Source organism: Nesoenas mayeri (genome assembly GCF_963082525.1).
Source record: "Nesoenas mayeri genome assembly, chromosome: 1".
In the NCBI taxonomy this organism is placed as follows: Eukaryota; Metazoa; Chordata; class Aves; order Columbiformes; family Columbidae; genus Nesoenas; species Nesoenas mayeri.
This window is the reverse complement of record NC_137541.1, coordinates 104,324,773-104,352,483: the sequence shown is the minus strand read 5'-3', so window position 1 is coordinate 104,352,483 and position 27,711 is coordinate 104,324,773. Positions and strand designations below refer to the sequence as shown.

The following is a 27,711-nucleotide window of genomic DNA, read 5'->3' as shown; positions in this document are numbered from 1 at the left end:
AAGATTTTTTTTCTCAGATACTATACACAGGCATGCGAGTCAGTGGTGCTGTAACTCAGATTTACTTCTAGGAACAGATTTTACTTTTTCAGGAAACTCTTAGAAAACATGCTTTATTAAATTAGTGATTACCAGAATACTTATTTATTAACAATGAATCATTCACTCAGCTGTCTGAAAGTGATCTAATATGAAAGGAAATACAATGAAACAGAATGTCTACATTGATACAGTGCTGCAGAACTTCCAGCTCTCCTGAAATATGAGGATCCATACCACACCTTGCTTTCAAAAGTTGGTCAGAACACTGACACATGAAAAGTAGAAAAGCAAAGGACAAAAGCAAAGGGGAGAAAAAAAAAATTGTTAAATCTAGAGCTCTGTCTACAGAGATACCTACAGCAGCCTGAAAACCAACAAAGCAAATCAGCCTGACCTGAGCTCAGGAGCATCTAAACTATGTATGCCATATATCTGTCAGTTGTGCCTTAGTGGTGACAGCACAAGTCAAATGAACCACAGTCATTGAAGCCACACATGGTAACAAAGCAATATTTACATTGATTGAAGTAGCACAAAGTGCTGAGAAGCACAGTTCTAAACATTAATTATTATCCTTAAACAGCAGACTTTGAGCTAAGTTTCAGTGATGGATATCTATCAATTTGCTACATTTGCATTAAACCCACATGAGCTTAGGTTGCTTCACATTCTCACTTTTTAGGCTTTTTAATCCTTTGCCTGTAACACTTTTCCACGGCGGTGGATTTTTCAGGCACTGGAGCCAGTGTTGCCTTTATTGTTTCTCCCCAACACAGAGAATCTCTGGAATATCCTTACATCTTTGCTCAACTACAACAGTGAAATGACTTTACAGAACACTTTGTACATCGATTAACTTTCACTTCGCAATAGGACTTTTTTTTAAATGTTTTTTAAAGTTTCCAATGCACTCGAGGTTTAAGTATTTCACTGCACATAACTCTGCACTGTAAGGATGCACCAATTTATTACAGGTGAAAATGTCAAATTGTATTTGCTAAAGGTGTATGGATTTGGAAGGAGAAGGGTGTTTGGTTTTTTAGTAACTAAACTCCTCTTTAGGCATGATATTCAAGAATGGAAATGCTTATCCATCGTTAGAAAAGTTCTCACTTGTAAAATTAATGGCTTACTTGAATTGTAAAAGCAGCTATTGGCACAGAAAAAGAGAAATGTTTCTTTAAAAATCAGGATAAAAATGTTGCTTTGTAAACAATATTACCTGATTTTATGGCCATGACTGGATGGTGAGGAAGAAACAGACTCAGAAGATGAAGGTAGATGTGGCTTTGAAATAGGAGAAAGCACCTGGTCAACACTCTGCTGGGAAGAGGCAATGTACGAGCCATTGATGTCTGCAGAATAAAAATCCCACAAGTTGTATTAGCCAGTTATATATCCTACCATTTCACAGACAAGGCTGTTTTTTACAACACATGCATAACTGGACTGTGCAGGTACCACCACTACAGGGCAACTAACATTCAGATCTTAATATGAACTTTCTTGTACTGTTTTGTTGTTGTTGTTGTGGGGTTTTGTTTGTTTGTTTTTACATCTCCTGTATGGGAATTCTGCTCTACAAGCCTTCACCATCATAAACTTACTTTTCACAAAGCCTACGATTATCATCACCCCTTACTTAATACATCCATGTCTCCCACAAACTGCGGCCCCCCTGTCAAAAGCCAAATATTAATTTCTCCCATGCTGGACATCAGAAGAAGCAGTTACAGACCCAGATTTCAAACTAGGGATGTGCTCAGTAGCCAGCAAAAAATAATGCTTGAGGTCTCCCAAAGGCCATTCTTCATTAGGACATATAACCTGGAGGTTTCACATTCTGCACATTTGTGAAAATGGGTGATGAAGCAAAGAAGAAATCTTTGAAGATTTTAGCCTCTTATCAACAGCTGTAAAGTTAGCAGGGAAGGAAACAGACAGACGGTATGACTACAGAAGTCCTGAGTTTTCTAAGAAACCAAGGTAAAAACCCCAAACTTCTGCATTAAAAAGGCTTTTAATCAAACTTGCAAAGTCCAGTGCTCGGGTTAAATTTTGCTTTGCAATCTTATTTTTCCTTTACTGTGCAGCTGCACAGGTCTTTCATTACAAGACTATAAATTATTATTTTTTCCACAAGATGTGGTATTCACTCAGTAAGCAGGTACTAATGTCTTTCTTCTCTTTATTGACCAAATAACTTTTACTCTAGTCAGTGCTAATTTGGCTCAAGAGAGAGGGACAAAAAGTAATTATTAACACTTTCATACCTGAAGTTCTTTCAGGTGGCTCTGTAGAAGTGCACCCCATTCACAGTGCACATCACATTGCAGAAGTCAGGATGCTTCAGACTAGGGGTTGTCCATGAATTTTTATCTCGAGACAGCCCCTCTGCCCATGCAACAGAGATGACCACCCTCTAAGGAAGCCGAGCACTTGCAGAACAGGACCCAGCAGTTACACTGTACTCATGTACCAGCTGTACCTGTTCGTGGTGGGAACCCTCAGCCCACCCACATCCAATCTTCTATAAAATAACTTGTCAAATTTTCATGTGCAGAGCAAAAGGACAAGAACAGCATGTAATGCTTACTGCACGCACCTCCTCAGCATAACAGATGCTATATGTTCACACACTGGTGCGCCAGCGATCTCATACAGTAATTTACCACAACCTACTACTATTTAGAAATTATCTAGGATTAAACTTACTGATTTTCTACTAAAAGCCAAATGGCTGACATCTTTGGCACACAGTATGCTGTCTGCAAGACTGACAAACCTTGCACTTTTTCATCAGACGGTATGAAGTTGGGTCAAGTAATGATCAAGGTGAAAAGTACTGATCAAGTAATAGGGAGCATGGGTCAGATGGCAACCTGATTTTTTTTTTCTGGGTCACTATTTCTTGATCTGTGTTACTGCCCAGAGACTGGAGGCAGTAAGCAGGAGAAAACCGAAAAGGATCCTGTCCTACTTTTAGTTGCTCTTAAAGAAATGGGCGTTCTCCTTCCCAGTAGAAAGTCAAAGCATGAAAGATGCCCAACATGCAAGTGCTTGGAAAGGAAAACAATCAAATACATGAGCTAATTTAAAGGAAGAGAGAAAACCACATACCCTCCCAGTGGCAGATTATACAGTGAAATGGTTGCCAGATCTGCCAACTGCAAGTATTTTACAGGACACACTTATTCCTTTCATTCTTTGAAGACACGTGCTGACAACTGAGCTACAGTTCTCACTGAGGTACACCTCACTTCAAGTAAAAACAAATCTCCGACTCATGTGCATATCTTTCTGTCTCTTAAAATTTATTCTGAGCTGCTCAGACTGGCATCTTCAACAGCACTCAAAAGCTCTATGGAAGCTTCCAGAATGACTTATGGTTGTCTAGCAAAAACACATCTGGTGTTTCAGCCATCCCTAGCACAAAGGATAACATATATACCAGTATAAAAGCACTCCTCAGAAGCCTCTGAAACAGAGAAGACATATCAGTGGGGATGCAATCTAACTGGAAGCAGATAGATCACCCCTCAGCACATCAGCAGTGAAGCTCCCATGCTTACTAGTGCAAGTACCATATCAGGTCACCTTGAGAACACACCATTCAGCTGCAACCTGGTTTCCTATACTACATAGCGCTCAATCTCTGTAACATCCAACTCAGGTAATGCTCTACATTGTTATTCAACTCTTAGCCCTCTCCAGAACAAGTCAGTCTTGTGTGTAAAGCAAAGAACAGATCCAATGGAAAAAACAGATCAGCCGTCATGTAACCAGCCTCTGACAGGTATAAAGATTGTTAAAGTTATGCACACAACTTTAATTTTTACATTTCCTAATTTTACAACAAAACCCTGATTTATGAAAGATTTTGTCTGTGTGCAGTGTTAAACAAATAATCTGTAAATACTTGATACACAAGCTGAGAGAGAAAACTGAAAATGTAAAAGATTGCTTTGGAAGTTCATGTGTTCAAATATGTTTTCAGTAACAGAATATGATATTCTATATGTAGAAACAGAGGGACAGCTACAATAGATCAGACTCTTTGTAATCTGTTTCTAACAGTGCCCATTGCTAAACAAAACTAAACTAAAATTCAAAAAGGAGAATACTTATATCTTAATTCTGGAAACACCTACCTCGACCTTTCCTCAATCAATACTTTTTTGGGTGCTCTTGACAGGGAAGTTTTATTCCTGCATCTATACTTGTTGCCACAGAAGGAATATATTCCACAACTTACTCCTGGTATGAAAAAGTACTTCCTTTCTTTCCTTTCAATTTCATAGGATTCTGGGGTCTGCGAAGCAGCAATTAATCAATCTCTTTCCACCTTTTCCACATCACTCATTGCTTTGAAGATTTCCCACAGCCAATTCTTTTCCAAACTAAGCTGCCCTTCCTGTATTTAATCTTCTTTCACACAGAAGTTGATATTTTATTATTATCATTATTATTATTATTATTATTAGTACTACTACTATCTCTTTTTTTCATCCTATTAAATCCACTTTGAGCTAGGGTGACAAGAATTGCATGACTCAAGAAGCAGATATACTGCAGAGTTGAAACAACATAGTGATTTTTTTAAATTTTCAATTCTTTTCTATTTTGCTTGCTTTTCTGAGTACTCCCCCCCCCCTTTTTTTTAAAAAAAAAAAGAAAAAAAGAAGGAAGACTAAGTAATTATTAGGCACTGTGAAATTAATAGCAAATTACAATTTTCCAATCATGACCAAACACTAATCCCCTCCCCCCCACAACTGGTCAGGAATATTTGATAAAGTTATCACAGCAAAAAGAAAAAACAAAAGCAAATCTGGACCTTTCAGGTTGGAAAACTCAATTTAAGAGAAGCCAGATGAAGCACTCTTCTATTGCACACGTTTAGTACAAAGGCTAAATGAAAGGACAGAATACAGAGGGAGGGTTATTAAAACTAGGAAATAACAATAATGTTGCAAAGTAGTTATACTTAATACCAACTTTTGAATGTAACTCTGCATAAGATTAGGCCTGTAGTGAATTATATGGCATAGTCTTGTCTTTAAAGCTACCAGAACTAAGTGCAGGATGTTTAGCCTCCCTTAATATACTTCTCCAGTTCTCATTTCCATGAAGCAGCAATTGCTCCAAGCAGCTCGCATATTTTGCCTCTGAATTCTCCTGCCTCTTAGCAAATAACAAATGACGGAAAGCCTACCACTGCTAAATCTTTCTCTTCCCACAGCACAAAAGGAACAGCAAGTAAAGCCCCAACACCACACGAACAATCATGACTTACCATCTGAAATTTTCTTGCTGCTGAGATCTCTTTCCAATTTGGAAACGGGAGTAGAAGAAAGGCGTCTTGAAGAAGACACTCCTTTGTGTGGTGGCGTTAAGGGATTTTTAAAGACATCAACCTGCCCAGTGTTCTTAATGCATTTTTCACCTCTTGGACTGCTCAGGGGGGAATGCTGGGAGCTGGGATTATCCTCTAGAAGTTCATGCTGCGTAGTCAAGGGGGGTCTACCAACAGCAGACTGTACAAGTAAAGGGGACTGCACCTTTCTTGGCATTCTGCTTGCAGCCGCCTCCCGCATGACTCTGTGTTGGTAGTTCCTGTAGGCTTCTTCCAAATATTCTGCCTCTTTTTCTAGTTCTTTTATTCTAGCCCGGGTTAGTGCCACACACTCCAGGTCAGAATCCGGAGAAGCATTGCGCGGCTGCAACTGCTGACGATAGCCAACTCCTGGCACGGCGTTTACCTTCATCATGTCGGTCATAACCTGATTCTTCAGGAAAGCGCTATCCACATAGATATCATGAGGTACAATTCTGTCGCCAGTGAAGTCAAGGACAGAGCGATCGACAAGCGAAGGCTTTGGATTCCGATATACTTCATTTTCCAGAGCTAAATGATAGCAGGAGAAAGCATGTGGCAGTAAAGAGTGAGAGCAGAAGACCCATAAGGAAATAGAAACAGTAAAACACAGCATTTAAATTCCAATTTGATCAAAATCATTTTAACATGGTATTGGCTTAAATTTTGAGAATTTAGTGGCTTGATTTAAATGTATTTTTAATATAGTTGCGTAGCTGCAAGCTATCACTGATATTATTTTTTAATATGCAATCCTTCCATGTAAAACTACTTGAAGTATACACGCTACAATGTTATTTCTTAAATTATGTTTAGATTAAAAAAAAAAAAAAGAAAATGTCACCACATTAGACACATTATATCAACTCATGCTGTTGAAGGGTGAGGGACACATGGCAGGCTGCAAGTTTTAACAGTTTCCTTCTATTTAGATCAAAAAAGGAATTTTGAGAAAAACAGATAATGTTGTTTTTTTTAAAAGAGTACTTCTCCAACATTGTCAGTTAAACTGAATGTTTCAGGGCTCTCCGCTTCTTGGCTTGCACATGTATGCTTAAGCAAGCCCAAAGGACCAATCCATAGGGCTGTATCTTTCTCAGCATAATTACAACCTTGTTTTTATTCTACATAAATCATTCTTCAATGACATCCTTTAACTCTGATGCAAAATAAAGGTCCTTGCAGTACTTTCAGTCATTTAATTAAAATATATATTTTCTATTCTGACGTTAAGAAATTTCCAACTTCAAATGGCACCAATAATTGTACCATATGTAAAAATGTACAAATTGGTCCAGTGAATAATATAAAGTACTGCATATGCTGAACTATGGTGCAACACACACTGTATGTAATGTATAATCATTGAAAAATTCAATTCCATATTTTTAGATTAAATATACATCCTCAAACTTTTATTGAGCATACTTGATATTAGTAATTTGACAGGCATCTTTAGAACTACATTTGTTCAGTAGCCTGAATTGCTTTACACAAGTGCCTCTCTTTACCTAATGCACACACAAGGTGCATAAGGTACCAGCCTTGACAGCAACTGTTTAAAAGTTAGATTTAAATTTGTAAGGTATTCAATACAATTTCAAATTGATTATTCTTATTATGAACAATCAAGAATCAAAATACATTAATACACAACTCGCCTCCTAGAAAATGGTGATTATGTGATCACCAAACATTAATGTCTTCATACTGAAGAAAAATAGGCAACAAAAACATGCAAGTATTCAGGAACTGATGTTTGCCCTTCCTCCCAAACGTTTGTTTTCTGAAAGGAGGGGAAGTTGTCATGAGTCTGCTTTTTAAACTGGGCTTTTAAATAGACTTTGATTTTAAACTTGAAATCTACTCACTGGCAGTATATTAGTTCTATGCAACTGCAGCTTTTTTAAGCTTCTGGAAATTCTTACACTGGTTAGGTAAGTGAATTTCATAAAGGACTGGTCTGGTGTAAGACACAAACCTGCCTGTGTTTGTTTCAGCTGCAGTTTCAGTTCTTCAACATGCACATTTAACTTCCTGACGGTAGCTTCGGAGTCTAACAGTTGCGTCTTTAACTGGGCACAACGTTCAACCTATAGGAGATCAAGAGAAAAAACAAAAACTAGCGTAATTCAAACAGAAACAGTAACTTAAACTGGCTGAATACTTGTTTCTAAATGTTTTTCAGGTCCAATCAAGCCACATATGCATCGTATCCTATTGAAAGTCAGTGCTGACAACTTAATGACTTGGAAAGATTTACTTTGGTTATGTTTGGTTGTTTTTTGTTTTGTTTGTTGTTTTTTTTTTTTTATGTGTTGCTTTGTCTTCTTTAGAGATGTTTACATAAAAATAAGCAGAGTACAAACAATCCCTGTAACTACATGCTAAATCACCTCCACAGGTACACAGATAAATGTGAAAAAAATGACAGGAAGAAGAAAGGATTCAAATTATTAAGAAAGAATAATTTACCTCACTTTGTAGCTGCTTTTCCAAAATCTGCCTTTGACTTTCAAATTCATCCAGTGCCAGCTTCCTAGAATGTTCCACTCTCCTCAGCTCCACTTGGCAGGCCAGGTGCTCCGCCGAGGGCTGGGACAGCTCTGCCCAGAAAGTGAAATACCAGACACTCAGCTGTACAATAACAAGTGTGCACTTTTCTACATCATACCACTTCTAAATGTAAAGCTGATTTGTTTTCAGGAATATAACAAGGCTTTCTTTGAATAAAGAACTTAGGGACTTTTTTGTCTTCCTTTTACAAAAGATCAAAATTTTTGTTGGCATAGTCATTTAAGAACTAGACCCAGACTGTCTTATTCTGGAAGAAAAATACATATCTTTACCTTACATAACTGAGTGTACATCCCTAGCATAATCTCAAAAGCACATAAAAAATACGTGGTATAACTATAGTCAGGAAAGCACTCAAAAATAACAATGCAACGTTCTTTTACCATTATCAACAATACTAATGCTATGGTGAGAAATATTGTACTGCCTTTTTCAAATTATTATTACATATTATTACAGCTACCACTTAATTCGGGATTTCTACTATACATACACATTAAAGAAAAGAAACTTATATGGTCAAGGATTGCTTCATTTTACACAAACATCAGTTGGGATTTAATGCAAACTACTAGTAAACATAATACAAATGTATTTTAGAGAAAATTTATTTCTAAGCAAATACTTGTAGGGAAACATAAGCAAGAAAATTACTAAATCATTCACACTGACTGTCTCGAAGATGCTGATTCTCATTGCGAGTCTCATCCAACTGTTGCCTAAGTAGTTTATTCTGTACTTGGAGCTCCAATTTCTCCTCCTTTAGCAAAGGATAGTCTGAGACCTCTTTCAGTTTTTCTGTCAACAACTGATTCTGTTTATTTACCAACAGAATCTGCGCCTTCACTGATTCCAAATCCAGCTGCAGATAAAGAACAGTTTAGAAGCTTATGAACTATTTTTTATTTCACTTTTTTAATGTACCTCAAATGCACTAATTAGAATATAGCTTCTTTAAATTCATGTTTACAATTACCTCAAGCTCTTTTGTGCGTGATATAGCTTGCTTGAGTTCCTCCTTTTTTGAATTAACAGCAATGGCTTCTTCATGTAAAAGCTTTGCTTTCTCTGCAGGAAGGATTACAAATGTTGAATTAAAATTAGTAAGAGTATTACAGTGAAAAACTGTATCAGCAAAAAACTGTTTAAGCTGCTAAGCCCCAAATTCAATTTAATTCAAGACATAAAAATGACTGAATGTCATACACACTCCTTCAAAATTAAGTAAATCACACTGTGTGTCTATATAAATTTGCATACATATACTCCTTTAGAATTAAGTGAATTAAATTCATATGGATGTGATACATCATTTCTTTCACATCATGTCCCTAACTAAAAAGTCTAAATATGTTGTCTGTCCCAGCTCTCTTCCTCAAGCTCCAATTAAACATCTTATGCACAATAAATGTAGAAGCTGGCAACTATTCAAGGGCACAGTACCAGACTGTACCAGAGTTCAATTAGAGAATGAATGAGCCAGTGTGACTTCACGAGACAGGAAACCGAAACAGCAAAATGCTTCGCAGCCTCTGTGTGAAACAGCAGCTCATGGTTCCCACTGCATTCTGAACAGCAAGGAGTTGCTGACCTGTCACTGGTTCCTGCTACATGTTTCCAAAAAATCTATTTTGATTGTTTTGCTGTTATATATACCACTGTTACTGCACATTGTGGCTCTTCAGTAACAACAGTGTTTTGATAGAGCTTTGTCTCTACAGTTTTTACTAACAGGTATTTTATTAGTCTCAGAGAGGTGGTTACCTTTATTTTTTTTCTCATCTTCTGTAACTTTATTGGTTCTGGCTATGTACTCTTCTTTTAATTCAAGCTGATATCTAGAAGTAAAAAGAATTATGCATTCTCGAAGTGTGTGTCTGCACACATGCGTGTGCATTTGTGTAAATTTCAGTCTTTCCCAGGCTAAACTACAATCACACAATCATTTATTGACAAAACCAGTTATTGCAGAGACATTGAAACATTTGGAAATGGCCCTGCCAATCAGCTCATCCAACCACCCGATCCAAAAGCAAGACTACTGCCAGCTCTAGAGAAGGTCTGCTGCAGTTCTTCCCAGCCAAGTTTTGAAAACCTCACAGGATGTTGATTCCAACACATCCCTGGGTCACCTATGCCACTGCTGCACAACCCTCCAATAAAACTTGTTTCCCTATGTTCGAGCTGCATCTTCCAAGCCACAGTTTACAGCCCCTGCCATATGAATCACAGAATGTCCTGGGTTGGAAGGGAACCACAGGAACCAACTCCAACTCCTGTCCCTGCATATGACAACCCCACAGTTCACACCATGTGTCTGACGGCATTGTCCAGTCTCCTCTTGAACACTGCCAGGCTTGGGGCCGTGACACCTCCCTGGGGAGCCTGTTCCAGTGCTCCACCACCCTCTGGGGGAAGAACCTTTTTCTAATGTCCAAACTAAACCTCCCCTGGCACATCTTCCTGCCACTCCCTCAGGTTCTATTGTTGGCCACCAGAGAGATTAGTGCCTGCTATTCCTCCTCCACTTGTGAGGAAGCTGTAGATCATGATGAGGTCTCCTCTCAGTATCCTCCAGGCTGAATAAACCCAGTAACTTCAGCCACTCCTCACCAACTTCATAGCCCTCTTCTGGACACTCTCCAACAGCTTTATATCCTGAACTAAGAGGTCACATCTGATAGTCCCATAACTATCCTGACAGACCTTTACTAGGCCCTCTCCACCACCTTCATGACTTTTTTGAACTGGGGAGCCCAAACCCAGGCATGGTATTCCTAGCACAACCTTCACCAGTACCCAAAGGGAATAATAACTTCTCTCAGCCTGTTAGCCATGCTGCTACTAATGTCACCCATCATGCCTTATTTGCCAGAGCGTGCTGCTGGATTGCAGTCAATGTGTCATTCACTGTAACTCCCATGTCCTCTTCAGAAATGCAGCTCCTCAGTCAATTCCTTTTCCCCATTCATACTACTTCATTGGGATATTCTGCCCAGAGTGCAGAGCTTTCAGTTCTCCTTGTTAAAATTCCTAAGGTTTATGCTGGCACAATCCCCAAGCTTATCAAAGTTTGGCTGAAATGAAGCTCTGCCATTTGTTGTGGAAGCCACTCTCCTTAATTAAGCCTCATGTTCAAAGTTGCTGAGGATGTACTGGGTCATCATCCAGATCACGGATGAAGGTGTTGGACAGCATGGGTCCCAGTACTAGTCCCAAGCGCTCTCTGCTTGTCATCAGCCACCAGCTAGACACTGTGCACTGCCCAGGTAACACCACCATTCACAGCCCAGAAGTCATCCAACTTTAATGTTCACTGTTACTTGAATCTACAGGAGCTAAGAAATCTCAGCATTTTGTATGATTGGGACTTAGATTATAGATGTTTTCAGATATTGCCATATCCAGCCTTTTGCATTCTTGCAAATGGCCCAGACCACTAAGATACTTCTCCCAAATATGGCATTTAATGTTTACCGTAGAAATAAAAAAAAATTCCTTTTCTAATAAGCATAATTATCTCTATACAATAAATAGTAGCTCTTTTTGACTTTTCAGCAAAGATTTGGAACAAAAGGACAGGGATTTTTTTTTTTTTTGAGCATTAGCAGCATGCCAAAAGTATTTTGTGTGTTGATAAAATAAGATCAGCAGCAGTTCATCCTTATAATAATTTGCTTCTCCTCATGAACCAAAAGCACTTTACAAGCATTCTTTGTAACTAGTTGTTATGGACTAGATAAAATAAGATACCAAGGCAGATCAGTTAGTTGCATTTCATTGTTCTCTGACAAAACCTTCAGATCTACTCAGTTTCAGGGAAGGCATCATTTTATCAAAACCGACTTTACATCTTTCCTCTGTAATTTGAATAGACACACTAACACAGATAATACTTATTGTTCACTGGCTTGCAATAAAAAGTAATGATGCATCAGTCATTTGTCTGAACTGCCTAACCGGAAGACCCTTTCATGCCATTGAATACAGACAAGCAATAACATGCTGACAGCACCTGCCTGCATTGAAGCATCAAGTGACCCTTGAAGCACCAACTGACTAAGGCACTCCAAGGAAGTACAACAGCAAAGCTGGATATATGCACTTAGCACCCCATATGCCACCACAGATTATGTCTTTCCAAGCAAATTGTTTGAAACCACATTCAAGCAGGTGGCAGTCAATAAGAATCCCTCTCCAAAAACAGCGTTAAGAGCCATTTGACCTGTACAGTAGGCTAGTGTGCCTCTCACCTTCTTTCCAGGAAATCTGTGACATCTCTTTAATGCTAATTTCACCTCCATGCTTTTCTGCATTCATAAAATGGTCGGTTCTTTTAATAGTGGTCAAAGAAAGTCACCAATACTGCTTCATGTTCTCTTATCTAAACATACAACTAATCTCCCATCTCTTTCCCAAGTAACAACACAGAACTACAACAACATAACCCATAATCAAAAGATAATTATTTTCTATAGCAAGCTTTTTCTGAACCTGACAGAATGTTTTGTCTCACTAGCAAAGAGCTAAGAAATAATGTAGAATTCAAGCTGATTAAATCAAAAAGCTGAGTGCACATTCTCAAAGTGCTTGCTTTGTTACACTTTTCAAAACAAATCCTATAGAACTTATTATTCTGTTTTCATAGGAAGTAATATGTGTCCTATTAGAAAAAAAAAAGAAAAAATACTTTAAGAGTTCTGTCTTAAGCTTTTGGTCATATGTGTCCTCTATATTCTTCACAGCAACCTCCCGACGTCGAAGCGCATCATCGAAAGCTTTATTTTTCTCTTCCTGAAGTTTCTGAGTGCTGAAATATTCATAAATATACAGACAATTACAGTTATAAAGCCACAACTTTATGTTTTCAGGCAGGTTTTAATAGCAGGGTAATGTGCTTGTTTGGAACACTGTAGCCATTTAAAATTATTATCGGAATCTGTCATTATAATGCATGAAGAACAAGGAGATGTGACACAAACTAAATTGTCCTATTTAAAATCCAGTACCAATCAATTATGCAGCTATCTAGGGTTAACCCAAGCTCAGTTTCCCACACCGGAAAGCCTTCAGAGGAGACAGTGCTGAGCATGCTACTCTACCAGCACCCTCTGCTGGCTTGTTAAAAAAAAAACCCAAACCCACAAGTTTTTATTAGCAGGATACTGCTTTTGCTATAGAAAAGAGATGACAAAGTAATTACATCAGGTAGTACCAAAAACCAAGCCAAAATTGTTTTAGTAATTTTTTGTTTAACCAAAGAAAACCGATCTTACTAAGGACAAGTTCACAAAAAAAACCACAACAAAAAAACACAGGACTGAAGAAGCAAAATGGCATATATATGCTTTGTGTGTTAGGATTACAAACTGTGTTGCTTGTGGGGTTTTTTGTTGTTGTTTTTTGGTTGGTTTTGTTTGTTTTGGGTTTGCTTTTGTTTTTAATGGAGGAGAGAGGGTGTTTGTTTGTAATTTAAGCACTTCAAAACAAATATCTGGTTCCTTGTGTCCAAAGTTATGCTGCAGTATTTTGGCCAGATGAAGTGGAATAGGAAAAAAAAACAACCTGCCTTTTGTATGGGGTATCCCTGCTAACAGAGACAGTATACAATACTGCTCAAAATGGAAGACATAAATTCTGGGATATAGAATATATTTCAATGTCATAGAAGCAGCAACATCTGGAAACATGCTTTCAGACACTTACGCTTCAAATGCCTCAATTCTTTGCTTCAGTTCCGCCTCTCTCGTCCTTACGACTTCAATATCTTTCAGTAGACTTTGTCTCTGAGCATATACTTCCTTTGCTTCTATCTGAATCAAAAAATATTATCTGTAGTTTTACTTCATGCTTTATACAGGAAGCTACTATTTAACATGTTCACACTTCCAAGGATCTTCTTCAGGAACTGGTCGTACTCCAGTAAACATTATTCATATAGTCTTAATTTGAAATAACATTGAGAATTGATTGTAATTATTTTTTAAATACCTATTCTCCTTTTTCTCTGAGTAAAAATGTTTTCGATGGGGTTGCTACTGGCTAACTCTAAGCAATTTTATTATAAGAAATAGCTCTGATTAAAACTTACGTAAAAGGAAAAATAGTTTTAAAAAAATTACAAAATAAACATGTTCAAACACATGGATTTTTCTAATAAACAATAGTTTTGTATGTTCTTCGTAAAAACAAAACTGAAAAAAACAAATGCCAAAAACCCCTGATAAAATTTAAACTGCAACTGAGTCAACCAGCAGTCTTTCAGGTTTCAGAGTTTAATTTATAGAAATCAAACATATTGTAAAAGGAATCCTCCAAGTGATGAACATGCTAACCAAAAGTAATACATCTTCTTCTTAATAAAAAAAAAATACATTTTCTTGTCCTTAAACACACAAAGTATTATTCCTCTCCAAAGAAATCATAAGTGTCTAGGAAGAAAAAAATTATGATCTGGCCTTATGGGTGCTCATATCAAGTTTGCAAGTCATGTGCATTTGATAGTGCTGAAAGACTTTGCTGCTGTTCCTGGCACAAAAATAGGGCAGTTTGTCAAGCTGTATTTCCTGGGCACAAAGTTATAGTCCAAGAAAGATCTGAAGGTAGATCTCTCAAAGATAACAGAACAGTTTAATCAGCTCATTGAATCATTTTGTACTAGATTAAGAAAAAATATCTGGAACTTTACCTCTTGCTGTTTTTGAAGCCTCTCAATAGCATTCTTTTCACGAGAAATCAAGGCTTCAGACTTCGCTTGATGTGTCCTCTCTAACTCATGACGTAGCTCTGAGATTTCTTTCTGGGTCTGCACTTTCTCCTCCATTTTAATCTTTGCTATTTCAACTTCTTTAAAATGTTCTAGCTTTTACATAAAGGAGAAAGAACAGGTTAAATAGGACCATCTTCAAATTGACAAAGACAATCCCTCCTCAGATAATTCTAAATTTCATTTAGAAGTTCTTGCTAGGAAACGTATGATAGTTCGATGAAAATAAATTACCGTGCTAGAAGTCTCTTAGCAGCAGATCCTATTTACATGTTTCACAGAGTTTTCATGTATTTCTATAGCATCCCAAAGCAGATCTCATACAAAACTAATAGCTTTAGACAAGAGCAAAACAGAGGCTTATGAAGAAAAACACACTGCAGAAGTGATACTCTGCTTGCAATTAAGGAATGGCCACACTCTTGAATTCCTGCTGTGACACTGTCTCTATTCTCACCTCTTTCCCAAAGAATCACTTTTCACTGATGATGCAAGAAATGGCAGAAGCAGACCCATCCTGGGTCACTCGGGAACAACAGAAATTATTTTAAATCACTAGGACAAAAAAATAAGTGCTGAGCATGTAAAAAAAGGTGGAACCTGTAACTTCACGTAAAGAGGGTTACAGGAAGAAGTCCTGACTCATAGATTTCTTAGCAGAACTGAAAAAAAAAAAGTAAATGCATACAAACAGGAAAGCATGGATCTTGCAACTGCACAGAAGAATCGTATGAAATATGTCTCCATACAACATCTAAAGTGCAGTATATTCAAGAACAAACAGGGTTGTTATAGAGAATTATAATAAAAAATTGGAAGACAATGAAAATAAGCATACAAGGAAAAAAGTGCGAAAAAATGAGCAAAAGAATAAAAAGAAAATTATAGAAAAACTGTGAGACTGGAGAAAACAAGGAGGTAAAGAGGGGGAAAAGCATCTGTCAAGCTACACAGGAGCAATTCACGCCTCTCAGTTGCTATGCACTATACTGAAATGAAAGTTGCAAAAAACTAACTGGGAAGGAAAACAAATAGTATGATTAAGCAGAGTAATTGTTTCTCCATAAAACAAAATAATCAAAGAGCAAATAAAATTTAACAAATTAAGACAAGCGAAATAACATTAACATTCTGTTCACATTTAACAAAGAAGAGAAATGGACAATCTATACATACTATGTCATCGATATTGGATTAACAGCCCTTTGTGTTCGTTGTAACTCACTATTCAGTCTTGTCTTTCAATTTGCCTTAAGTATTAAAATTTTGTAATGTGCAAAGTCAAAATTAACAAATGTCTCCTTCAGATTCAATTATTGGAGTTGTACCTTTTGCCGCATTTCTGCTTGAAGCTGCTTTTCTATTTCTTTTCTATATTCATTCAGTTTTACTTCCAAAGATTCGTATTTCTGATGTTGAGGATAAGAGTCTGCAAACTGTTCATCAATCAGTTGAAGCTTCTCAGCTATAAAAAGAGCAACACATCCATCACAATTTAAAATCAGTCACCAGGGTTATCCTGCTGAAAACTGGAGGAACCTGTCTCTCTGGAGGAAGTTCCTTAGTTTACTTAAGTAGCACTGTCATAGAAAGACCTGTGTGGTACAAAACCGAGGCAGTGCAGAAATGCCATTTATCAGCTCTGTACACACAACATATACCTACGAGGAGGCACTTAACTGCACAGGCGCTACTTGAGGTATTACATAGTCATTCATCCTCTTTATCAAGGATGGACAAGACTTTTCTTTCATATGCAACTTTCAGGTTTTTTGTATTACTAATAGCATGCATATTATAATTCAAGAACTCCCAATCTATGCCTAACTTCCACTGAAACACTATCATAGAAGGAAGGAAGGCAGGCATTTACAGATATGTTTTCCAAAACATATTGCAGTACATAACATTTGCAGTCCCTCTAAGATGTCATAGTTCTTACCTAAATGCCTAAGAAAACATGAGTGATTAAAAAAGAAATAGCAACAGGACTTTTGCCTTATTTTTAAAACAGTTAGAAAAACAACGTACTAGTGATAGGTATGACCTTTATTTATTATTACTTTAGGATGCATTCAAGTAAATGACAAATTAATACCATTCATACAATTTATAAATCCATACCACTTACCAATATGAAAAGATTCAGGGAGACTTGCCTGCAGAAGTTGTACTTACCAAGAGATTCTCTGTAAGGAGGCACTGAGGTTGTCTGAGTTTCTGTGTCACGAGTTTCCTTATTTAGATGATGCTCTGTAAGTTCCCTTAAAATCTGCATAAGAAAACCTATCAAGATCCAATATATTAGTTAGTTTTGATTTCATCCCAAAACTGAATTTTTGAGCCTGTAGTTGCTGTAGTAATTTTCACTGTACAAGTAAACCTATTCAATTTATAGAAATAAACAAGTATTTAAATTCAAAACAATACCAGTAGACTATTAATATTTTTATTATAACCATATTCCAGTCTACCTCATCCTGTAAAAGATGTCCTTTTGCAACTTTTCCTTTCATGCATTTCTTTGTCTCTTTGACCTCTGAGGTCATTTGAAACAGTGGATTACTACTACTTCAGTTACAAGGTCATTAGGCAATGGTGGTTTCTGAAGATCAAGCTACTTTAGGCTATACAATATACCTCTGTTTCCTCATGCAGACATTAAGAATTATTCGCTATATAAAACAACAGAAAGTCAATTAAATCTTTAACTAGTTTTTGAAGCACTTTATGCAAGCTAATAGTCAGTTACAGACACAAACCAAGATCTGAGCTTGCCAAAGTTAGCATGAAAAGCTTCCAAAAAGCATTATACTTAATTACAGATTATTTTAATATTTCTAATGCTCAAGTCATTTATTTTGTAGGTGAATGTCAACACTTAATCCACACGACAAACATGAGTTAGATAATCCTGCAATACAGTATTAATTATCCTGCAATTTTCAAAATCTTACTGAATCTGTATTATTCTACACCAAAGAACACTCAAGAAATTTGAACTTCTGTTGCTTGCATCTTAATAAATGTGAAGCTGACACGACTATCTTTCTCCACATCACGTATAAACATCTTGTACCTTTATTCTCCTGCTGACTTCCCGAAGTCTGCAAGAAATAAAAGATCTTTTAGCCATAAACATTTCATGACAACTGTAATTTAAGGTTATTTTCAAAGTCAAAATAATTTTACCAGTGATGTGTAAAGACTAGATTTTGGATTGATCCTCATTAATTGAAGAAGATCTTGCATAGTCCACAGCTTTTGGTAAGAAAAAAAAAAAAAAAAATTAGAAAAGGATAACTATTTAAAAAACATTTAACATATGTGATGGTTTTTTTCACTTAACAGTTGTAGAATTTATTCTATTTGAGAAAGATCTATTTATGGCCTTGTAAAACCATTTTCAGAGGCCTGCTGTTCTAGTACTACATTTACTTAGCTCCATTACCCAAGACATACAGCAGACAGTATATATAGTTTCATGACCAAATGAAGCTGTGAAAGAGCTTTGTTTCCTTTCCACCCTGGATACACGCTCTTTCTACTTCTCTTGCCTCTTTTCTTGATTTATTCTACAAATCAGATGAATTCATTAACCCAAATCATGACTAACTACTCACCAGGTCAAAAAATTAATTTTCAATTAGAAACAACTTCACTCTATCTCATATTCATAGAGGAGAGAAACAAGGAGAGGGCAGGGACCGCCCTTTTCAGCCATGGCTTGTGGTCAGCTTACACTGACCTTGAACCACACTTTCAGGGAACTGGGTGGCCTGACAGAAGGCTAGCTTTAATCAGGACCAGCTCCCTAAGCGGTCTGCCACACAGCCTCACAAATGGTTGTGCCAGGCTGCAGCTGTAGGCAAAGCAAGCATGAGGTTGAGAGGCTTCTGCTACATCTTTCCAGAACAGCATCATCAGCTTATTGCCAGTTTAAAGCATTCATGAAAACGGCCTTGAATATTCAAGTCTTTTATGGGGATGATCACAACAGGGGAATTTTTTTTCAATTCTGTTGGAATATAACAACCCTCAGAAAGCAAAGCTCCTAGAAGTCTTAAAAAAGGTACATTACTGAACTTACCTTTTTCTTCTCCAATCCACTTTCTGGAAAGAAAACAGAAAGTGAATACTCATAGCCACATCTCTGGAGATGATCTGCCACCAAACTGTTGGAAGCTGTGATCAAAAGTGAACTGTCACCATTTGGAACAGCCTGTGGCTGAAGTTCTCCACTTAAAATTGGGTGCATTAGTTCATGGATTAGCTGGTTTCGGAGCTGTGTCTGATACAGAAAAGACATTATATTCTCAGTTTACACATTAATCAATGAGAGTTTTTATTTTCCAAAATTCACAGGGAGTCTCATTTGACTTGCACATCTTATATTATAACCTACGTAACAGAAACGGACAGGCTAATTCTGGCAAAACTTAGAAGAAAACTTGGGACATCGTGCCTTTCTTCAAAACACTTTAATGGTATGACTTTTCCTCAAGATGTATTAAATACAGGACTGAAAAGAAATATTGTTCTCTGTCAAGAATTCATATAAACTCCACTCTAGTACCCCCAATTTCATTCATAGATCACTGATTTCCTGTTCGCATTCTCAGTGGCTTAAATAAAGCCTGTCTGACGTGGCCTCTATTTCAGGTGTACTTGGAAAACTCATTAGTCTTCTTCTGAGTCTCATATCAAGAAGCTGCTGACACCATCACAAAAGCAGATGGGAAAAGAACAGGAAATTCAACATCTAATGTAAATTATTTTGTAAGGAAGTTAAAGCATACTATTCAAAAAAGCCTACAGGCACTAATAATAATGAAATTGCATTTTTTATTATTTATTTGCATTCTGTGAGTTACACAGGGCTAAATCCCCGTCCCTATGGGAAAGGAAGACAGAAATAACTTGTTGTATGTTCGCCATTCAGCATAGCTGTAGTTCCAGATCCACCAGCAGAGGCCAGGAGAAAGTTGAGAGTATTCTCATTAGAAAACATAAGAGTGCTTGCAGGAATCCAAAAGAAACCCAGCTGTATTAATTCTTGCACTCAGAAAAGCTACAAAATCTTTAATACAGTGTATAATCCTCTAAACAAGGCAAATAAAGCAGGAAAATGCCAAAACCAGCATGCCACCTGAGAGATTATTAGTTAAGTCAAACAAGACAAGAAATAGTTCAAGCATTGCAAGCTTGGCATGGAAATGACTGAGGGAGAAACAAGTTGTACCAAACAGGGAATACTTGCCCAAAGGAGTATCAGTGGTATTCTTAAAATACACATCTTGATTTTTTTTAACTTTATTGAACTTGACATAAAAAGCAGAAGCTAAAAAAAATTTGTTGGTAACATAAAGGTGTGTATAGAAGTACAAAAAGATCGAGACATCATAAAAACCACAATTGGATGTTTAAAGACTAGCAAAACTGAAACTGCCTGAAATACAACATTTCAGCTTTTAAAGCCTGATTTGTATTTCTGCTATTCTATAACACAAGGGATTGACTGTTTGCAAAAAGCAAGATGTGGATGTGTCAATCAAACAACTTCTAGTACTACAAACATAACATGCCTCAAAAAGAGACAAATGCAGCCTTCCACAGACTTTCCCACAAAAACCAGGGAAGAATTAATACAATTCTAAATTTTGTCTGGAAAGCTCACAAAAATCATGATCAACCTCCTTTTAAAAAAGTGGGAAAAGACTTCAAAGTGACGCAGAAGACTACTGGGATAATCAGCAATGAGACTACTGCACCTTGACTTGCTTAGCACTGTAGAACAGAATACTGGAGAAAAGGTACAACTGCTGCCTATGAAGCAACCTAAACTGAAAGATACTTTCAGCACAATAAAGAAGGTCAGAGCCACCATAAACAAACCAGGCCACAAATCAGAACAAAATTTCACGGTTGAGCATAATCATTCTAGAATACTCTCCTCAATGAGCAGACAAGGAGAAAAACAGCTCAAATAGTTTTAGAACAGAACTGGAACATTTCAGGAGGTTAGTTCACATAGCATATTTAACAATAGACTCTGCGACGTAAGAGGTCTTTTCCAGTCCTGTATTCTTATTTATTCATTTCTTCCCTGCTCAAGTTTTTTCTCAGGCATGGAAATTTTCAAAGACCCAATATAGGCTTTTCAACCTTCCTGAGAAAGACTCTGAAACTCATCGACAATGAAAAGCACTTCTGTTTAGGAACAGCCTTGTTTCTGGGAAGAACAAAAAAGAAAAGAAAAAAAAAAAAAGAAAAAGAAGAAAGAAGAAAAAAGAAAAAGGAAAAAAAAGAAAAAGAAAAAAAGGAAAAGAAAAAAAAAGAAAAAATAAGAGAAGAAAAAAGTAAAAAGAGAAAAAAAGAAAAAGAGAAAAAAAGTAAAAAGGCACTGAATACACACTAGGCAGGGGCAAAAATAATACATTTGGGGAGAGCGGGAAACACATTTAATCAACATGACTCTCCCTGCTTTCAACGTAAATAGTACAGCGAATCACAGGTAGCACCCACTGAAAGTAAAACACACCTTCAGTGTGTCCAGCACACCTCGGTTCTTAAAAGTCTGATACAGCCTTTTCCTGAGTTCATCTTGGGACAGTGCCTCCCTTTCAACTGAAGCCATCCTGCCCTACAACACCAGTAATTAAAAAAAAAAAAAAAAAAAAAAGAGAGAGAGAGAAGAAAAAAAGGGTAAAAAAAAAAGTCATTACTGACTCCCAACTCGATCCCCGGCCAGCAGCGCCCAAGCTGCACCCGCCTCTCCCTCCCGCAGGCCCCACCGTTGGCTGGGGCTGCCTCCTCCTGCCCACAGGGACGGCAGCAGGCCCGGCCTGAGCCCGCGCCTGGGCGCTGCGCCTCCACTCCCCGGTTCCCGCCTCAGCAGCAGCGGCGGGGGCGGCCCGGGGCTGACAGGGGCCGCCCAGGGCCGACAAACGCCGCCACTGCAGGCGCCGCTTCCGTGCCGGCTCCCGGCGGGCGCTGAGGCTGAGGCGTCACGGCGGCGCCGGATGCTGCGGCGGGCAGAGAGGAAGCGCTTCCGGCCGGCCGTTGGGAGCCGTTGGAGGGTTCGCGTCGCGGGGTAGGCGGCGGCCCCAAATCCCCCTTTCTCCCTCGTTTTCTTCCTCCCTCCACCGACTGTTCCGCGGGCATCCCCGGCGGTGTCCCGCCCTTCCCCTGGGGGCGGCAGCCCTGGCGGTTGCCCAGGGGAGGCCGGGCGGGCCTCTGGGCGCTGGGGCACGGCGCGGGGGGCCACTCCCCCAGGACAACTCTGGAATCCCTGGGGAGGGAGCCGGGCCATGGGACTGCCCTACGCCCGCTGTGTGCGGGGGGGACGGTGGCTGCCGTCTGCCACCCTTCCCCTTTGTGCTGATGGGGCCCCCAGGGAGAGAAAGAGGGGACATTGTTCAGGGGCAGGTACGCCGCGTTATTTCACGGGACCCTTGCCGACCAAGTCACTGGGAGGGCTGTTAGGAGTTAAATCATCGGTCAGTTGTAGAGTAGGAGTTTTTAGGTAGTAGCAACTAGATTTACTTCCAGGAGGTGTTCCACTTTCTAAGTATATTTCCCCTCCTGTGTCCCCTCCCCCCGTCCCCCCGCCATTTAAGCATAAATGTGCATGCCTATCAAAGTGTTTATTTCCTTAGCCCATGGTAAATATGAATAGGAAGCATATTGCCTGTTTTCAAGGAGCATTTTCAGATGGATTAAGAGTTTGTATATAGACTCATGGGTAAAGCATGTATGTCTTTTTTTTTTTTTTTTTGCAAGGAACACTATATTGAAGAATGTCTGGAAGTTTCTACTTTGTGATAGTTGGTCATCATGATAATCCCATATTTGAAATGGAATTTCTGCCTCCTGGAAAAGTAGAGTCCAAGGTGTGTTTTTTCCCCTGTGATACTGATAATATTACAGTGTTTGAAGCATGTTAAAGTGTTACTAGTATCTGGGTTTTTTTTAATGGAAACTTTGTCATAAGGGGTAGAACTCTATAGTTCTTGAGTCTCTTACAAATTTTTTGCCAGACCATACTAGTTTTTTATAAAATATCATTTCCCTAAATGTTTGATGCTGTGTGGTGAAGAATATATTGCTCTTATTGTGTAAAGCTTTTATAACTGTTTATCAGCTGATGCTGTTTACTGTCATTCTCTATTTTAAGGCAGCTGTATACAGCATTAACAAATCTATCCATTGTGATATTACATTAGAGACAAAATAAGCTTCAGAATAAAAGTGTATGGATCTGTGAGTGTGTCCAAATATGAAAGTATATGCAGTTAGTGATTTGACCAGCATGATGTCATCTGTATTTTGAATTAGTGTCCCACGAGAAAAAAAAAAAAAAGACTAGACAGACTAGACTTGGTGAGTGTGAGGATGTGTCAGATAGTGGAAAAATTATTTTTCTACATTATCTTAACTGAATTAACTTGGCTTGAGTAAGCTTCTTGTCTGACTGAGGTTGTAATAATAAATTTTCTCCTAAGAGAGAATCTAAGCTTGATATGTACTGATGGAGAGCTAGCAGACATTGATTTGTTTTGGCAACTATCACTTCTGTTTCTGAGACATGCCATTTAAGAGTGAATTCAGTGCAGATGCACAACCACCTGAAGTAAGTGGTTTATGTAACGTACGCGGTAAATCAGCATAAGCTTTTGCTCCTTAAACTCCACTACTTAGTCTCTTCTTCAACGTGGTTTAATGAAACTGGCAAAGCTGTTAATGCACTGAGCCAAACTTGATTTGGGGGAGAAACATAGTGCACTGAGAGGTGTGAGAGTGGCATTAATAGCATCCTTGTAATGAGAAACAGTGCAAGACTATTTATGTTTCCAGTCCATAGAAGCTAACAGTATGGCTTAGTCCCATGTTTCTTCCTGGGAGATGTATTTCGGTGTTCCAGTTCAGATACAAATTAAATGGCTCTTTCCCCACACAGCTCTCTTAGTGTTAGGGCCAAATGCTGTGATTATGAAGGCCATTAGTGTTTTTTATAGAAGAGGTGTAATTTACATCTGCAAACATATGTTTCATACCAGCTGCAGGATATTTTTCTGCACTAGACTCTTACGAAAAAGAAAACCTCGAAACAATTTAAAAAATCCCATGTTTCTCGGCAAATTACCTGAAAAAACAGAATCTTTAGGTGAAAATGTTATTGGCATATCTGTCTTCTGTATCTACTTTCCCCATCTGTGCCCCAACTTTTACACATTTTAACCTATTAATCAGTTTTTGCCAAATTTGGGAGACATTATGGTGCAAAAAATGCTAAATTGCTGTAAATTTAACAAAAAAAGTGGCTCGAGAGCAGAGAAAAAGACAGGGCCTCTGTTGTGGAATAAGTTTGCAGTGGGAGATCACCCATTGGTAAACAAAAGAGTTCACACTTGAATTCATTTCTGAGCCATAAATATAGACTTTATTGGTTTTACTGCTATCAAGACTTTTTATGATGACTTTTTTATTATGACCTTTTTTCTCCCTTGAAACCAAGTAGTTTCATTTCATTACAGGATGACGCATATGTGGCAGATAAGAAGGGCATATGTAGCTTTATGTAACTTGAGCGCTAGTTGCTTAGCAACTTGAGCAAATTATTGTTTATATTTCACTCCTTCCACTGAATTACTAATGCTCTGTCTTCTGGAAATACATTAGGATGATCATCGCCATCTCAACCAGTTCATTGCCCATGCTGCTCTTGACCTGGTAGATGAGAACATGTGGCTTTCTAACAATATGTATCTGAAGACTGTGGACAAGTTTAATGAATGGTTTGTTTCTGCTTTTGTCACAGCTGGACATATCCTTCTTTTTGCCAGAAAAAGACATCTTAGATAAAATTAGTTTGGAACAGATTTCTCTGGCTATTCACCACTGTTACTGCTAGAGAGACTCACCAGCTTCAGGATGAAGCAAGCAGAGAGGCACAGTGTTTAAAACTGGGACCACTTGGAAAGGTGGATTTTTCATTTTGGAGGAGCTGAAATAGCCTAATGAAATGTGGAGCTCAAATGGAATAAAGGAAAGAGGTATGAGAGGATCTGAGCAAGCTTATAGGATTCTCTGTTCCCATCCCTTGGTTAGTGCTAGAGAGGAGAAGCAGAGATAAACACATTTGGTGTCACCTTGAAAATGTGATGTCACGACTTGATCTTATGCACAGGTAGTCCTGAAAGTGTTTGTTGTGAAACATTTGTTATACATAGCAAATAACATTGCATGTCATTTTAACTTTGGGGGTACATGACAAAGGTGCTGAGAGTGTCATCCGTATTCAGAATTGTGTAGCTTTAAAAAGAATAAACTTGAATAGAGAGGTGATTATTTTCTAGTAGGGAAATTTTAAAATATAAAGGTAATGCTTTCTAAATTTCACTGCTCCACTTTAAATGCATCCTCCTAGTCACTGGTATTTCATGTACAGCTAAACATTTTAAGTATATGCAGAATTAGGTGGAAATGCTTATCTCGGGATATATTAAATGTCTCTCTTTGTAAAAGTTAAATTTTCCTTAATTGCTTTACATATGAGGTTTATAATGCTTCATGATGTAAGGCAAGAAGACGGAATTAAGAACTTCTTTAATGATGTATATGACTTGTATATAAAGGTAAGAACCCACTTCTTATGGTCTCAATGTGGTGCTTTTAACGTGTTCTCTCGTACATGCTCAGGCACACCTGTATTAGCTTGTTTTCTCATGGAGGCCTGTGTAAGTGGAGGACCGCCCATGCTGTCCACATCAGCCAGAGCTGATAATGTGTGACATAAAGGCTGTACGTTCCATTAACAGAACAGATATTAAAAACTATTATAAACTGTGATATATCAGAATTTAGCTTCATTTTAGTCCAGTTAGTCCAGTGTCACTAGTGGTGATAATGAAAGCACAGACCTGTTTTGCAGAACCCTGTGGTGGAAGTGCTTTGCTTTCAGAACAAGAAGCCCATGTTCTGCCAGCCTGATGGTACTTCCACTAGCTGGGGCAGCACTGGTGGGAACAATTGCCATTTTGGCCTTCTACAGGGACTCAGATGGTGCTGGTTTCCAAACCAGAAATTTCCACTAGTGTCATGATGGATTTGTTCAGAGGAGCTGGAAAGACACGGACCTGTTGGAGAGGGTCCAGTGGAGGCCACAAAGGTGATCAGAGAGCTGGAACAGCTCTGCTGTGAGGACAGGCTGAGAGAGTTGGGTTTGTTTGCCTGGAGAAGAGAAGGCTCCGGGAAGACCTTATTGTGGCCTTTCAGTACGTAAGAGGGGCCTATAAGAAAGACGGGGACAGACTTTTTAGCAGGGCCTGTTGCATTAGGATAAGGGGTAATGGTTTTAAACTAGCACAGAGGAGATTCAGGCCAGACATGAGGAAGAAATTTTTTACAATGAGGGTAGTGAGACACTGGCCCAGGTTTCCCAGGGAGGTGGTAGATGCCCCATCCCTGGAGACATTCCAGGCCAGGCTGGATGGGACTCTGAGCAACCTGATCTAGTTGAAGATGTCCCTGCTCATTGCAGGGGGGTTCGACTAGACGAGCTTTGAAGGTCCACCCCAAACTATTCCATGATTCTACTAAGGGATGGGTGTGCACATATATGGGGAGAATGTAAGGGCCTGGAAAGCAAGTGACTGTTCAGGAGCTTCCTGCTCGTAAGTGGTACTAAATAGGCTGAAAGCTGACTAGTTATCTGAAGTAACATTTTCCAGTACTGGACATTGTGCTTATTGATGAGTTTTTCTTCTTTTCTCAGTTTGCAATGAACCCATTTTATGAACTCAATTCTCCTATCCGATCCAGTGCCTTTGAAAGGAAAGTACAGTTCCTTGGGAAGAAACACCTTTTGAGCTGAATCAATAAATTTCTCAAGCGAGTGCTTTTCCCATACTTTCTTGATTATTTGAACTATATCTCTTCTGGTTAGTTCTGAGTGTGTTTGATATTCATCTTCTGAAGATAAATTGGATGCTGAAGCAGCTTTTTTTTCCCCTGATACAGATAAGAACAGCCAAGCTTCTCTGGTTAAAATGTGTATCTCAAGAATTTTCCTTTTATGTGCTATCAAAACTAAGTTTAATAATGTCAGGGGCTGAATAGTTTTAAACTGCAGCATGTGGTTAAAAACCTGTATGCAAAATGTAAGCCTCTTACACAGGATGGGAGGAAATAAGATCTAAACACAAAAGACATCTCCAGTCATATGATTTAATGTGAGCAAAAGGGAATTCTTGATTGTTGGGCTTAAGTAGTTAATTTTGTAATAAACCTTTCTACTTGCAGTCCTTTGCTAGAGAACGTACTCTGAAGACTAACCAGACTAACCTTACTCTTAATGGTATTAAATCACTTCTATATTAATATTGTAATGTGTAATATACATATTATCAATTGCTAAATAAAAAGAAAAGAGGATGTATCAGCAAAGCTTTGTCTTCAGTATTTCAGGAAGTTTTCAGGAAAAAAACATAGTTCCATAGCTTAAAATTGCAAATATACCAGATGTTTAGTGCAATATATGTTTTGCTGCAGGGTTGCATCAATTAAATGAATTTGTAAAGTAGATGAGAACAGCTATGTTTGCCCTAATTATAATTAAAACACGGAAAAAAATTAAACTCAATTTACATGTTTAAACCTGGTTCCTTCCATTATCTCTGCAAGTGCTGAAATTATCTTTTTGAAAATATATTTAGAATAGGACCTTTGAACCATGAAATTCTATTTGTTGAAGTTTCAGAAAGGCATTATTTGGCCTGTCTGGATACTATTCTACCGTGAAATGTCGTTAGGGACACTTTTGCAAAATTTACTGTCATTCCAAACCAGTAATTTTTAAATGGGTCATTTGACATATACGTACCTAATATTTTGCTTGGTTTCACAATTTTTTTAAGTAGTCCATTTCCTTTTGCAGCAAATCTGTATA

At 38.2% G+C, this 27,711-nt stretch overlaps 2 protein-coding genes across 5 annotated transcripts in view; one reads left to right on the top strand and one right to left on the bottom strand.

The window, feature by feature from the left end:
- Positions 1-21,399, bottom strand: part of OFD1 (OFD1 centriole and centriolar satellite protein) — a gene marked incomplete at its 5' end in the record, with an annotated part of 32,653 nt that extends 11,254 nt beyond the window's left edge. Inside the window, 16 exons of one of the 2 annotated variants that reach the window (XM_080341557.1) lie at positions 1,265-1,397; positions 5,339-5,950; positions 7,401-7,512; positions 7,895-8,025; positions 8,669-8,858; positions 8,973-9,064; positions 9,761-9,834; positions 12,687-12,806; positions 13,703-13,809; positions 14,685-14,858; positions 16,091-16,227; positions 16,941-17,048; positions 17,842-17,869; positions 17,955-18,023; positions 18,853-19,053; positions 21,304-21,399. In XM_080341557.1, the coding sequence (XP_080197683.1) occupies positions 1,265-1,397; positions 5,339-5,950; positions 7,401-7,512; positions 7,895-8,025; positions 8,669-8,858; positions 8,973-9,064; positions 9,761-9,834; positions 12,687-12,806; positions 13,703-13,809; positions 14,685-14,858; positions 16,091-16,227; positions 16,941-17,048; positions 17,842-17,869; positions 17,955-18,023; positions 18,853-19,053; positions 21,304-21,399 (2,384 nt within the window). The remainder of the gene's footprint in view (positions 1-1,264; positions 1,398-5,338; positions 5,951-7,400; positions 7,513-7,894; positions 8,026-8,668; positions 8,859-8,972; positions 9,065-9,760; positions 9,835-12,686; positions 12,807-13,702; positions 13,810-14,684; positions 14,859-16,090; positions 16,228-16,940; positions 17,049-17,841; positions 17,870-17,954; positions 18,024-18,852; positions 19,054-21,303) is intronic. The other variant, XM_080341558.1, reaches the window with a different exon arrangement.
- A 331-nt stretch (positions 21,400-21,730) lies between these two features.
- On the top strand, positions 21,731-26,672 carry TRAPPC2 (trafficking protein particle complex subunit 2). Of its 3 annotated transcripts, none has more exons than XM_080341593.1 (5): positions 21,731-21,855; positions 22,545-22,654; positions 24,444-24,592; positions 25,318-25,399; positions 26,539-26,672. In XM_080341593.1, exons 2-5 carry the CDS (start codon positions 22,562-22,564, stop codon positions 26,635-26,637), a joined length of 423 nt encoding a protein of 140 aa, XP_080197719.1. In that variant the 5' UTR covers positions 21,731-21,855; positions 22,545-22,561; the 3' UTR covers positions 26,638-26,672. The 3 variants fall into 3 exon arrangements, with proteins under 3 accessions (XP_080197719.1, XP_080197721.1, XP_080197720.1); XM_080341595.1 differs by lacking the exon at positions 21,731-21,855 and adding an exon at positions 21,918-22,190; XM_080341594.1 differs by lacking the exon at positions 21,731-21,855 and having other exon boundaries at positions 22,205-22,654.
- The last annotated feature ends 1,039 nt before the right edge of the window (positions 26,673-27,711 follow it).